The sequence below is a fragment of the Coccidioides posadasii genome, chromosome 2 (genome assembly GCF_018416015.2).
Source record: "Coccidioides posadasii str. Silveira chromosome 2, complete sequence".
Taxonomy (NCBI): Eukaryota; Fungi; Ascomycota; class Eurotiomycetes; order Onygenales; family Onygenaceae; genus Coccidioides; species Coccidioides posadasii.
The window spans coordinates 7,499,745-7,513,081 of record NC_089408.1 but is presented as its reverse complement, the minus strand read 5'-3'; the positions used below and the strand labels follow the sequence as shown (position 1 = coordinate 7,513,081).

The window sequence follows — 13,337 nt, the reverse complement described above, 5'->3', positions numbered from 1 at the left end:
TAAGTCCAGACATCCTTTCTCCGGATGATGTCTTTTCTGTTATTATTTTTTTTTTTTTTTTTTTTTTTTTTTTTTCTCTAGCCTGTCCAACTCGGAGTGCCAAAACACTGCATGTGGCGGGTGCCTGATCACCGCATCCTTCATGAGAGGACACTCGATGGGGCAACGAAAATAGCCGCGGGATGAACTTGGCTCATCTGTGTTCAAAGCTGTCTGCCACAACGGCATCGGAGGATTTGTAGATATCGCCCTCCCATCGGGAACGACATCAGCAACTTTCCTGACTGCAGTAACTGACCATCAGTTCAGCCGACAAATGCTATCATTTCTCCCAGACGATAGCCTCATCCTCGTCGCCCTCCAAACCCGCCAACATAAGAGTCTTTTAAGCCTTGTTCTTTGCTGCCGCCGCTTTCATTGCCTCCTGCTGCCTTACCTCTACAGGTCTCTGTCGCTCATGAACCTTGGTCCGCTCGACAGGCGCCCCTCTCAACTGAGCTCTTTTCTTGAGCTCATCCTTAAAGATCCCCGATTGGCATCAGCGGTGCGGGTCTTAGCCATTGGCTCACCTTTTGGGTATGGAGGCGTGGCTGAATCAAATACCCTCTCGCCTCTTACCCGGTCAGCACTATCAGGTGTCTGTCATCACCAGGGAGAACAGGATCAGTGGAGTGAAGACCTCTTGGGAAGCATCAATGAAGACCCGTGGATCGCCTTGATCCTAACACAATTCTGTAACCTCAAAGAATTAAAAGTGAACGTCCGCCATGGCGCAAAACATTTTGATAGGATAGTGGGGCGGGCCATCAGCAGAGAGAAACCGTTCCTAGAGAAACCTATCTTCTCATCACTGTCCCATATTTCCATCTCGTGGTACGATGTAGACGAGGGAGGTCTCAGGCTATACCGCGTCTTGCCGTTCTTCAAGCTTCCATCTCTCCGCAGCTTTCATGGCGGCATAATCACACGGAAGATTACCCCGTCGAGGACGACCTCTGCGAAACTGATTCTGTAGGCGAGGTCGATAGTCCGCAGAGCGAGAAGCCTTTGCTCCGCACCTCGAATGTCACAGAGATCGAGTTTTCTGCGAGCAATGGCAAACGAGGCATGTTCGATGCAATCTATTCTTGTGCACGCCTTGAGTTATTTAAGTATGAACATGCCGACGGAGGAGTTCCTGGAGACTTCTTTGACCCATGTGCATTTCGTAGGTCTCTTGAAGGGGCAAAGTCAACCCTCCGAAGCCTCTGGTTAGATTACGATTCCCGCCATTATTCCCTGTGCACCGAATCCGAGGATAGGTACTTCGGATCTCTGGTCGAGTTTACAGCACTGAGGAACGTTCATCTCAGGTACACCCAACTCCTCGATATGGGTATTGATGCTATCACCCCGCCAGCCACCCCTCTAACGAACACTCTTCCATTTACGCTTGAGACTTTACGCATTGCAGATTGCTTTGAACTTTTACTTCCAATTCTCGTGTCGCAACTTCATATGGTAGTTGCCAACCGACAAGAGCGGACGCCTAATCTTGTTGAGATAGTACTTCGAGGTACATTCGGCGATCGGGAGGCTCCCCAGGACCACTCTACTTGGCCGCGAGTTTACAAGATCAAGCAAGGAGTCTATGGGGCCACTGCATCCCTCCGGGCATCATGTGAGGAATCCGGTATCAGATTTCATATTGAGGATAATCCTAATTGAATCCTACGAGTTTGCGCTTTCTTCTTATTTGAGATTTGATGAAGGCATTGTGTTTAAATTTAACTCTGGTGAGCTTCGAACTATTCGCCTCGACGCCCACAGGCATGTAAATGTTGTGGTACTTCCGGACAAGGTTACCCTCTTTCTCCTGCGTCCCGATGGGACATGCATCGGCGATACAAAGAACGCGACCTTATCTATGTATATTAGAAACGAGCCTTTTATATAAATACATATAGGTTGGTTATTATCTACATGGATCGGCAATCAGCCACTATCCAGATGCTATTTAGTAACCGAAAAGGCGCCCCTTCCACCTTGAGATTCACACCTAAAAGCCCCTTAAGCCACCATCAAATATTTCTTTTCGCTGTTCACAAATGGACATGCCACTTCTCGTAGAGTGGATCAAATACTCGCCCGGCGCGGTGCCATCGTCCGTCTTAGCTTCTTCTTCTCTTCCGTCTCCTCCTGAATCGGCAATCCACCTTCGTTCTTCAACCGGTCCAAGAACTCTTTGCCAAACTTGTACCCAACCTGGTAAATCTCGTCGAATTTTGCAAAATCCAGAGTCCCAAAGGCGTCGATCGGGGGCCTCATGTAAAGGCATCCCGGCGTAGACTTGGCCCGTTCTAAAGCATCCACGGACGAAACGTATGCGAGTCGAGCTTGGATCTCGGAGAGTGTTGGCGGGTTAGGGAGGGAGGAAAACGGGTTCCACCTGTTGACTAACGCCCAAAAGCCGGAAAGGGAATCACCATATCCCTGTGGAGTGTTGTCGTCGATCGCACCAACGTCAACGGCGAAGATGACATCTGCGCCGAGAGATTTCATGCGTGCAACCGTGAGATTGTCCACGTATCCACCGTCAAGTAGCATGTTACCTTCATCACAGAGAGGAGGTATCAAGCCTGCTAGAGACATAGAAGCACGAACATACCGCCACGCGTAGCCAGACGAGTGGAACTCAAGTCGTGACTTGCTGATATTAGTCGTATTACAATAGAATTCTAGCCAGAAATCTTCAATGTGGCTATTCCCAAACGCCTTAAATATTCCGCGATTAAATTCGTGACCGGTGGTATATGAAGCCGAGGGGTAAGTGAGATCCAAAGCGAAACGCCACATACTGGCCATGCGTCCTGAAAACTTCTTCGCGCGGCCGTATGCGGGGACAACGTCCGCGTCTCGAGCATATAATGCGCCAATAAAGGATCCAATGGATGTGCCTCCAATGATATCGATAGGGATTCCAGCCTCTTCCAGTGCCTTTATCACGCCAATATGGGCAATACCTCTTGCGCCTCCACCACCCAGCACTAGCCCGACAGACTTGCCGCATAGACGACGAGCGAGCCGGTGGAAATCACCTTTGACCGGGGTCGATGTGGAATAAACTGGCGTCTGGCGAATCCTGCGAGAGGTGTACTTTTGAATCTCAGCCTGGATGACTTGAACTCTCTGCTTGAGCACGGCGCCGAGGCGTTTAGTCTCTGGATGGACGGGTTCCGCTGTCAGACGGAACGCCATTTGGATATGATGATGACCTCCGTTAATCCACATCCGATTCTTTAACCATTGTCTGGTGAGACCAGGTTGGGAGTATCTCTCAGCGTGCAAAAGAACAAGCTCTTTTCTTGCGGTCGTCTTCATCCCAAGAAGGAAGCGCTCATATTCACCAATCGCAGGAGAACCTTCGGCTAGGGCGACAAGAAGAATGCAATCCGCCTGGGCAATACATGTTTGGGTCCAGGGTGCATTGACGCTTGTATCTCCAACATACAGAACCATTCCGTATCTCTCCTCGAGATCTGCGAGATACTGCGCGAGTTTAAGCTTACCCATCTTGCTGAACGCATGTCGGCCAAGATGGTTTAAAATATCGGCTTGGTGGAGGGAAGTGACACCATTCGTCACGCCGACCTGATTAAAGGCATTCAACAGTCTGTTCCCGAACTCAACCACAGGAATACCGGCGGTAACAGGCAGAACGGCCACGGTTCGTAAATTCAAAGTAGACGTGGTCGGCTTGGCGCTGTCTGGGCTGCCTTTGTCACTGCCCTTTTCAAGTGGGTTGTCTATTATGTGACGCATCCGTTGGGCTATCAACTTTGAAATTTGGATTGTTATGCCAGGATGCTCCTGAGCAAGGCTATTAAACAAGGTCCGAGGGAATTTCGCTAGCTCTGTGTCACGGATTGCATGCAAGGTACCGGGCCGTGTCGATTCAGTCATGACTTCTAACTCTCCGACGCTGTCGCCCTGGCCGTATTCGCCCAGGACGCTAACTTTTCCATCTCCTTTATCAAGGACGGCACGGAGTCGACCGTTCAAGACGATGTAAATTGCGTCACTCTCGTCCCCTTGATGGTGTATAACTTGTCCAGCATTGACTTGGACCCATTCGAGAGCGAAGTCAATATGTAAAATAAGTCGTGGTAGGACCGTCGTCAACCGTTTTGCCATCGTGAGCATGACCAAAGGATATCGATCAGCGATTCTCTCCAGCACCGCTCGTGGAAGAAACCCAACATAGACATCCGTTTTTGCGGTAACATCCGTAAACGATCGATATGACGTTATAGAACCAATGTATCCTTCAACACCGCCAGGCTTAACCATATACAAGGAACGCCGGGAGGCCTTCTTCCTCTGGTTATGTGCGGTACCAAGCGTTGATGACACCCTTGAGGCGTTACCTGTAATTGGTAGTAGAATGTCCTCGGCTGTAGGTCTCCGAGAAGAACCTATAAGATCTTCTCCCTTTTCATTGACAGGAATACCGACGTCTAGAAAGCCATCAATGACATAGTATAAGCCTGGATTATGCTCCCCCTGTTCTATGAGCACGGAGCCCTTGGGAAAGTAGACTATCTCGATTTCATCTTGTAGTTCAGTTCTAAGGTTATGAACCGGGGACGTGCCCCCTGCAGATGTAACGGACATTGACATGAGCGATTCAGAATCTCCATCGCCGAAGCCGTCATATGGGTCTATGAAACCAAAGGCGTTATTGAAAACGGCTTTCTGACGGCGTGAGTCGTAGGAGACTAGGTGAGGGGAAGCATCCCCGGAATTATGCGTTTTGCGCAAGGCGTCTTGGGTGCTTCCCGTGAGCCCCAGTGCCTTCATCATGCAATCAAGAATGGATTCACGGAAAATAGCGTCCTGATCCAAAGAATCTTGTCTTTGGAAGGTAACATTTTGAGCCGGAAATCTAAACAGCGGTTGTCCAGGGGTCGCTAGTGGACTTGGTGGCCCTCCAGCAGGAGTTTTCATGCCAGAAGCTGCATCGTAAAAGACGCTCCTCCCGTTCAACCGCTCGCTTCCGTATCGAGGGCCAAAGCGCGAGAGTTGTATGGTAGATAATAAGTCTCCAGGGCTAACACCGGTGGATTCATGATCACCATATCGAATAGGATTCGAAGCTGACCCTTTTCCTCGCACCGCTGTAAGCTTAGCATGTAATGCAGCATCTTTTCTCAGTGAACTACTAGACCTTCTTCTCCGGTTGAGAGCCGGGTTGTGAAGCGCAATGCCTTTTGTCCCGTCCTCGGGGCCTAATCTTTCCTTTTCTTTTGTAAATTTAGACTTTAGCTTATCCAACGCTGCTCCACGAAGGTGGTTAGGTAGGTCGAAGGATGTATATTTGGTCATTTGCTGCTCAATGCTCAAAACTTCGGTGGTTAATCCGAGATATGAATGCGCAGTAGCAAATGTAACGCGCTGGAGTCTCGTGAGAATAACCTGTATGATATGGGCGGTAGCCTTCGGGTACACCCTGGTCAAGCGTCGGAAAGCACTCGCAGGAATAATTGCAATGGTAGTATCCACCATAGCTCGGGCCAAAATGTCGGGATGAACGGACTTGGCCCGTTTAGGCCTTGAGGGCTTCTTGCGTCGATGGCCGCGGGGCTTTGGATCGTGCTCGAATGGACCGGGGCTTCCCTCCAAAGCTAGAGGGGAGACCTTGGGCAGAGTGTCTGCGCTTGGCTGCGTTGGGATATCTCGCTGATCGGGAAAGCTCACCCTCGTGGGACTCTCTAAAAGAAGAGCCGGGCTCATTGGGTTTGAATCGGGTGCGGGGACATTGTTAAAGCTTGAGGAGCTTGACTCCATATCTTCGTTATGACGTAATTTGATATCTTCGCTGAATAGGGATAGAATCGAGAAGAGAGACGACATCGACGCACCGTTTTTCACCTCAGTGAGCAATTGGTATCCCTGATGACCCCGACGCCGAATCTCATCATCTTCATCGACCGAATCCTCAACGGCTTCATCCAGCTGCCAGCCATCCCGATCATCGTCCCGCTCTTGGATCGACTTGACGAATATCTGGACCAATCCATCGACGACCAAGCAAAAGCCTTTCTCCTCTTCCAACAGCAGCGTTTCACCGGCAATCAACTTCCGTGTCTGCATTGTTCGTGTAAGCTCATGAAAGACGGGCCGCTCCAGGTAGCCAAACACTTTTATGGCGCTGAGAAACTCGTCAAGGTAATTGGACAAGCCAGGTTTTGAGTCGCCATCCTGCGAGTCGGGAAAGAGGTCTATCTCGGGCTCTTTCCTCTGCGGCTCTGGCGGTAACCGGGAGTAGATATTAAGAAATCGATAACGGATGAACCAGCTAACGGTAGATACAAGTAGCAATACTATTATGAGGCTTTTTATTTTATTCGAGGAGCGTTAGCGCCCAGTTTTGTGGGGGGGGGGGGGGGGGGGGGGGGTTTGGGATTGGCAGCATGCTGAGCGCCTCAGGTAAGAGGAAAGGACTCACAGTGTCGTAAAGTTCATGGTAAAGGTCAAGCTCATGGAAAAGAGGGTGAACAGAGCTGTCGGGACGGTGATTGTAGTGAAGGTGATGGCCCAGTAGAGCAGGCTGGGCACGACCTGGAAGAGGTAGAGGAGCAGACGCCCGATGTAGGACGCCATGGCGAGCTGGGACACAATGCCCTGGAGGAGATTTGGAGGAGAGAGGGTGTTGGGAGGACAGGAGGAGATCGCGGGGGAGGGGCAGGGCGGCGGCATGGAGGGAGAAAAAGAAAAGACGGGCTGGAGGGAGGAGGGCGGTGGGTCCGGATTCCAGGCATGGGTCGGGCAGTGCGAGGGCGACGAAGCCCGGCAGGACGACGAGGTTCTGGAGGCACCAGCTGCGTCACTGCTCTCGCTCAAGCTCCATGACGAGACGGCGAGCTGCGCTGGAGGGTCGGGCGCCACAGCCGCAGGCATGGTGGTCGTCAGGTTCATACACCTCCGACGAACGAGGGAGAAAGCGAGGTGCTGCTACGGCGGGATGTCATTCGCCGGGAGTTCGCGCGCTGCTGGACGCCGGGTTTGTTTCGCTCTTCCGCCGCTTCTCTGGAAGGCAGTTCGACCATGGCACGGTCCCACCCAAGTGACAGACCAACCCGTGAATCCGCAACGTGGGTGGAGAGTTAACGCTGAGCTTGTTGGTGGATAACAAACCTAGTTAGTAGTGAACCTAACCAGCCAACCCTTCCTGTGTGAGGCGGACAACGGTGATGTTCAATGTCAGAAGTGACAACACAGGCTCTCTGGAACCGGGCCTGTTCTCAGAATCTTGCCCGCCAGCACACCAGTGAGGTCTGATTTGCCAATTTTCCCACGTTCATCGATGGCAGATCGACCACGACATGTGATTGTGAGTTTTTGTCATCTTCTTAGCTTGGCTCGTGAGCTGGTTACTTATGTCATCGTCAAGACAGCCATCCAAGTTCCAGAGCAAACTCCAAAACACTTCACTTCGTTTCTTGACCAGCAAACACGACAAGCGAATTTGCATTTCAAAAATAGATGTATTTTAGCAACATTGATTTGAACATTTCAACATTCCACTATTTGCCTAATTCAGTATAATCTGGTGGGTAATCTTGATTTTTAACGTAGTTAACAATGCACACCAAGCGTTGGGTATATCCAACATTCACAAAACAATTTTTCAAACAAATTCATTCAGAAGTTAAAGCAAGAAATTTGGCAACAATTTCACCAGCTTTAGTAAAGTCTCACGGTGGCTGTAGTTTAAAGATAAACTTCACCAGCCAAAACGCAGTCATTTTCGCATTCAACACAATCACATTCAAGTGATCACAAAAGCCCTTGACCTGTCTTTCTCACCCATTCTTTAAAGTCATAAAATGGATATCTCAGGATCAGTATCACTATCCAAAGAGAAGGAGCCAATAAGCTTATCCGTGGATCCAGAACTTCTAAGACAATCTGACCTGACTGGATGAACACCATGGCACCCAAAATCTGAGTATAGCTGGGTCTGGCCGCAGCCTAAACATAAGTAAATGCACCCAGGCCACTTTGCATCGGCAAAAATCTTAATAAGCCCGGGGGGGTGCCCAGGGCGTCCAGGGCGCCCGGCGCTTAAAAAAAAAAGAGTCCCTGTACGGAGTACGGCCACTCTTGTCTATTTCCGGGCCAGGGGCGTCGGGATCTTATGGTGGCGCCCGGGCCGCCCGGGGCCTGTACGGGGGATTTGCCGATTTGGCACCCAGACTGGGCCTAATATAATCAGTTCACTTTATTTGTATTAATGATTTTTCTTTTGATATAATTGTACTCCGTACTCCGTAGAAGAGGAGGAATCAATTTGTGATCAAAAAATATTCCTGATCCAGAGGTAATTTTTTAAGAGATCCACTTAACTAACTTAGTTGTTCCTGATCCGGATTACTTAGCGCAAGCGACTCGCTGGTATATCCTCTCGCTTGCCCCGCCTGGCAACGATCAGGTAAGGAGAATAGGAGGGAACCCAGAACCACCTTATCTGCACTTTAGCTAAGGGAACTAGAAATATTTGTGTCCTGTACTCTGTACGGAGTACTGCCTTCTCCTATATTTCCCTCAAAAGGTTGTTGAATTCTTTAAAAAGTGTCCTGGCTTTAACTCATGAGCCTTCCTGAAGCATGGTTCTAACAGTGAAGATCAATTCGGTACAAATCAACTCAACCCTGGTTCGTCAAATGAACATCTGATTGACCCCCTACTGGAGAAAAATTGCTGTTTGTTAGCGCCCTTTGAAATGCATAACCTTCCCTGCCTATGTTTGTTATTCTTCACAGTTGCATACACCTCTCTTCGACAGTAGAAGCGACAAAATGACACGTCAATTGAAATTGCCTCGGGGTGAGACAAGGCTGAGATACCCAAGAATGGCGGTGTGAGTGACGGTATGGTTTTCGTCGAAGCAGATCGGAATTGGGGGACCGCAATCAGGACGTTTCCTCACTGGCCCTGGACTCAGAAGCCCTGCAAGCGGCTTGCGCCTCGCAGCTTGGGCGCAGGGAGGTTTTGGTCTTTTGCCACTGTAGCACAAGGCTCCAGTCTTCTTAGCTGACCAATGGGGTGACTTGAGCTCTTGCGTCACAGCTGTTGTCTAATATGTCCGTTAAAGACAACAAGGCGGCTCAGAAGGCGATTGCTCATTCGGATCAGCTCCAAAAGAAACTGATCTGGAACTTCTCTCTTCTTCTTGGGTTTCTCTCGGAGAAACAGACTGCATTGACTGCGGATGCATGTTTGTCGAAGACAATTTCCTCTACCACAGGGATTGCACCGACTCACCATGGCGAGTTTAGGACCTATTTGCTGGGACAACTACAAGGACATTTTGGAGGACTTATACCTACATCAAAACATGAGCCTCAAAGAGGTGCGGACGACGATGATTCCGAAGGGGCTGGAAGCGACGTACGGATCCTTTATGACAAACGAGCCTACCTACCCTCAACTGACTTTGAAAAGGGAGTGTCAATACGAGGCTCAGTTCAAAGAATGGGGATTCCGTAAGAAGTTGAAGAAGGAGGAATGGAGGATCGTGGGTTACAAGACACTAAAAAGAAAAAGAGAGCAAAAGGAGACAGAAATGCTCCTGAACAAACGAGTCATCTGTCCAAAGAAGTTCAAAAGGCAATGCTCCCGATATATGAGACTGTCGGAAATGATGGGCATAACCAATGAAGGTAAATATGAAGGCGCCTTTAGCTAACTGATCTGACATACCTTTCCGATCTAGGACCACCACCAAAAACCCCCGATGGAGTAAAGCTTCGAACACCACAGACAGAGGCCGCACCACAGGAACTCGCCTTGATACAATCCCCGGCTTTGTCAGGCTCATTTGGTTTTTCTGGGAGTTTTGACCCTTCTTCAATCATGCAGCCATGTATCCAAAAGCTCGCTATACTGCCATGTGCTGAGCTATTGTCTATTCTGAGAGCAAATGGTGGGGGGTTGTCGTTTGTGATTCCTTTTCCCTTAGACCTGCATATAGTTGAAGTGTATACTGACATGGCCAGGTAGCAACTTATAACAGCGTCTTTACAAGGACTGTTGACCCGCTGACAATCCAAGCGTGTTCGAAAGGACTGGACCAAAGTGTACAAGAAAAACGTAGCCTAGGCTTGATCAACCAGGCTATGGAAGCCATGAACCCTGCGCATCGCAGTCAAACAGCAGTGGAGGAGGCCTTCCGGCTCTTTGTATATCTGGCTGCAAACAAGCTAATTAACATCGATGATGAACAATACGAAGCCCTGTATGGCCAACTCCGAAGCTACTTCCCCCCAGCTGCTTGGAAGTGCATGTTCTCTATAAGAAGCCCAGCTGTTGAAGCACTTGCTGAAAGCCTCTTCCCTCTTGCTGTAAAGGCTGGAGATGCCGTCACGGTGCAGGAAATACTGCAACATACTACAATAGACCCCGACACACGGATCGACTTACCGGACTTACAAACTCCGCGGATCGGCTTAACGAACTTACAAACTCCGCTTCAGTTTGCATGTACGCAAGGGTTTCTGGAGCTCGTGAGAGTGTTATTGGACGCTAGAGCGGATGTCAACAAGTTTCCTGCTCTTTCTTGTGCTTTAAGAGTTCGTTTCGCCGGCGATCATGGCGCTGCATTGGTTAAAATTCTTTTACAGGCTGGGGCTAATGTCAACCCTGCAACTGGCGATTTCCCGCTCTCAGTAGCTGCTGCTAATGGGGATGCTCTAGCAGTCTCACTTCTTCTTGATGCAGGCGCCAATGTGAATCCTCTGTTTAAAACGCCTCCATTAGTACATGCTCTTAGGTTTTCCCTTAATAACGTTGAAAATGTCACTGCTGTCGTTCGCCAGCTCCTAGAGGCTGGAGCGATGATAGATGGGCTAATGTGGAACGTTGATCTGCCCGAGGAGGAGGAGGAGGATAATTGGGATACTGTGCTGGAATTAGCAGCAGATCGTAATGGAGATATCGAAGTAATCAGCCTTCTCATGGAATACGGAGCCCCCGTATCTGATAGAGTTATGGAAATTGCGAGCTCGGATGGGAACAATGACGTGTTGCAGCTTTTGCTTGAGCGCGGAGTGCGACCTCCACGCGAATTTGATTATTTGACCGAGGAAGTGGCAAAGCTATTTATGCAATACGAACCATGGAATAGTGTGCAAGCGCTCATATACGCCGCTTACACTGGGGACAATGACCTTATCAAATCGGTTTTCGAGGCTGGAGCACCCGTTACTCCATCAGCGCTGGAGGGAATGATCGGAGAAGTGGACAATGCAATGGTAATAGCCTTCCTGAACGCTGCAGCAGATGAGCGTAAACAGGATTGTTTCATGGCTGTCCTATGTAAGGCCATCCTAGTCAAAGATGCGGGCCTTATTGAAGCGTTACATGCACTAGAGGGAGAGTTTGAACTTCATAGTGCTTTTCGGTTGGATCCAAATTCCGACATGCTGCCCAAGAGAACTGCGTCGGTCTATTTCGCGCGCTTATTGGCCCTAAATCTCGGTTTCGGCCAAACGCCATCGAACATCTAAAAGGATCATTAATCGAAGCGATCTTGCGCGAAAGCAGAGATGTTATCGAGATCCTCTTACGGACATGCCCTATAGAAATTTTGGGGGATGGCCCACATTTACTCGCAGCCGCAATAAAAAAGAGAAATACAGAGCTTTTCCACCACCTATTGAGAAGCGGTGCGGCCGTGAATGAGATTAAGCAGCAGGGATTGAAGGAAGATGTAGAGCACCGAACAGTCCTCTCCGAAGCTGTTGACACAGGCGATTTTTTGATTATCCGTGAACTCATCTATGCTGGAGCAGATCTAAATGCAAAAGGACTATATTCAGACAGAACACCGCTATCCTTGGCAGTTGAAAACGGAGACGTTGCCATTATAAATATCTTGATAGAAGCCGGCGCTGATATCAATGCCCCGCATGCGATGCTTTCAGGATCTGGCGCGCTTTTCGAGGCCGTCTGGAAAGGCAGCCTCTTGCTTGTCCAGAAATTGCTTGACCACGGGGCCAACATAGATGAGACAGCACTTGTAGCAGCAGTTTTTAGGCCAACTTCTATACTTCTGCTGCTTTTACAGACTCATCAGGCTCGCTATCGAATCATCCCCCATGGCTATGGTTGTGAGGCTCTCCAGTTAGCTATCACAGATAATCAAAGAGACAAGACCGAGGCATTGCTCAAATTTGGGGTTCAAGTGAATTGGATTGCTAGGGCCAAACCCGGTCTCAAAGGCTATTCGTTCTTGGAGGCTAAACTTCACTACGGGTTATCAGCCCTTGGTGTTGCCGTGGAAGGGATGGGCCATATCGATCCTTTCATTGTCACATTAATCCTTAATTCCCCGAATTTGAAAATCAATGCACTTGCAAAGACACAGCCCTCCAGAACGGGGCTTGATCTGGCTATCGAGCAGAATAGTGTTCTGGCGGTTGGAGAACTAATCAAGCTTGGAGCGGATGTGAACAAGGCTGCTACCCAGGACCTTCGCCGCACACCTCTTCAATTAGCCGCAGAAACGAGCAGCTTTGATATCGTCCAATTACTCCTGCACCACGGAGCCAAAGTCAATGCTCCCGCCTTCATAACATATGGCGCTACTGCCCTCCAATTGGCCAGCATTCGAGGTAATATTGAGATGGCGCAGTTGTTGCTGGAAGCAGGGGCTGAAGTTAATGCCTTACCCGCAGAAGTCGGAGGAAGGACGGCGATTGAAGGCGCGGCAGAACATGGACGTATAGATATGGTGATGTTCCTTCTAATGAGTGGTGCCGATATCATGAGCTCCGGTCGTGTGCAGTACAAACGCGCAAGGGAATTTGCTTTGCGAAACGGCCACTTGGCTATCTGTCGGTTACTTGATACATTTGCTGACCCACAGGATGCTGGAATATGAGTCCAAGACGATGTGATATTTCTTTTCTCAAAAACTAAGGGCGTGTGTGAACATATATATAGCCTTTCTAAGATCTCCGTTGCTATTTCCAATATTGCATGCAGAAAAATGCATAGTAGTAATTCCACAAGCGCTATGCTCCTGCATATATACTTCGTGAGCAAGCAATTATTTTTGGCACTGGGGGTGTGCCGGGAACCCTTTCACATTCTTATCGTGTCTTCGGCGGATATGCATGTCCAAATTGTCTTTTCGATTGAAGGGTCGGTGGCATCCTTCCACCGGACACGGATACGAGTTGGCTTGTACATGGATGCTTCTGACGTGCCGAATCAGATCCTCCGTTCGCTGGAACGTTCCTTTGTATTTACAACCGTTCCATCCGCACGTAAAAGTGCCATTGCATGATTTT

The 13,337-nt window shown here is 49.3% G+C and overlaps 5 protein-coding genes across 5 annotated transcripts; 4 read left to right on the top strand and 1 right to left on the bottom strand.

Moving 5' to 3' along the window:
• Positions 1-457: 457 nt before the first annotated feature.
• On the top strand, positions 458-1,707 carry D8B26_004882 (uncharacterized protein; the record flags this gene model as incomplete). The annotated part of the gene is made up of 2 exons (XM_003070625.2): positions 458-705; positions 795-1,707. 2 exons carry the CDS (start codon positions 458-460, stop codon positions 1,705-1,707), a joined length of 1,161 nt encoding a protein of 386 aa, XP_003070671.2.
• A 233-nt stretch (positions 1,708-1,940) lies between these two features.
• On the bottom strand, positions 1,941-7,335 carry NTE1 (phosphatidylcholine and lysophosphatidylcholine phospholipase). The gene is made up of 2 exons (XM_003070624.2): positions 6,488-7,335; positions 1,941-6,373 (listed from the first exon to the last, which is right to left on the bottom strand). The coding sequence occupies exons 1-2, from the start codon at positions 6,955-6,957 to the stop codon at positions 2,116-2,118; spliced, it is 4,728 nt and encodes a 1,575-aa protein (XP_003070670.2). The 5' UTR covers positions 6,958-7,335; the 3' UTR covers positions 1,941-2,115.
• A 1,918-nt stretch (positions 7,336-9,253) lies between these two features.
• Positions 9,254-10,150, top strand: D8B26_004880 (uncharacterized protein; the record flags this gene model as incomplete). Its single annotated transcript, XM_066124629.1, has 4 exons — positions 9,254-9,259; positions 9,290-9,432; positions 9,487-9,704; positions 9,758-10,150. 4 exons carry the CDS (start codon positions 9,254-9,256, stop codon positions 10,042-10,044), a joined length of 654 nt encoding a protein of 217 aa, XP_065980710.1. The 3' UTR covers positions 10,045-10,150.
• A 19-nt stretch (positions 10,151-10,169) lies between these two features.
• On the top strand, positions 10,170-12,925 carry D8B26_004879 (uncharacterized protein; the record flags this gene model as incomplete). Its single annotated transcript, XM_066124628.1, has 2 exons — positions 10,170-11,482; positions 11,584-12,925. 2 exons carry the CDS (start codon positions 10,170-10,172, stop codon positions 12,923-12,925), a joined length of 2,655 nt encoding a protein of 884 aa, XP_065980709.1.
• Positions 12,926-13,033: 108 nt separating this feature from the next.
• D8B26_004878 (uncharacterized protein) lies at positions 13,034-13,333 on the top strand (the record flags this gene model as incomplete). The annotated part of the gene is made up of 1 exon (XM_066124627.1): positions 13,034-13,333. One exon carries the CDS (start codon positions 13,034-13,036, stop codon positions 13,331-13,333), a length of 300 nt encoding a protein of 99 aa, XP_065980708.1.
• Positions 13,334-13,337: the final 4 nt, after the last annotated feature.

Coding starts and splice junctions, on each gene's coding strand:
- NTE1 (XM_003070624.2), bottom strand. CDS start 6,957: ATGAACCTGACGACCACCATGCCTGCGGCTGTGGCGCCCGACCCTCCA. Junction 6,374..6,487: donor ACCATGAACTTTACGACACT/GTGAGTCCTTTC, acceptor TAAAATAAAAAG/CCTCATAATAGTATTGCTAC.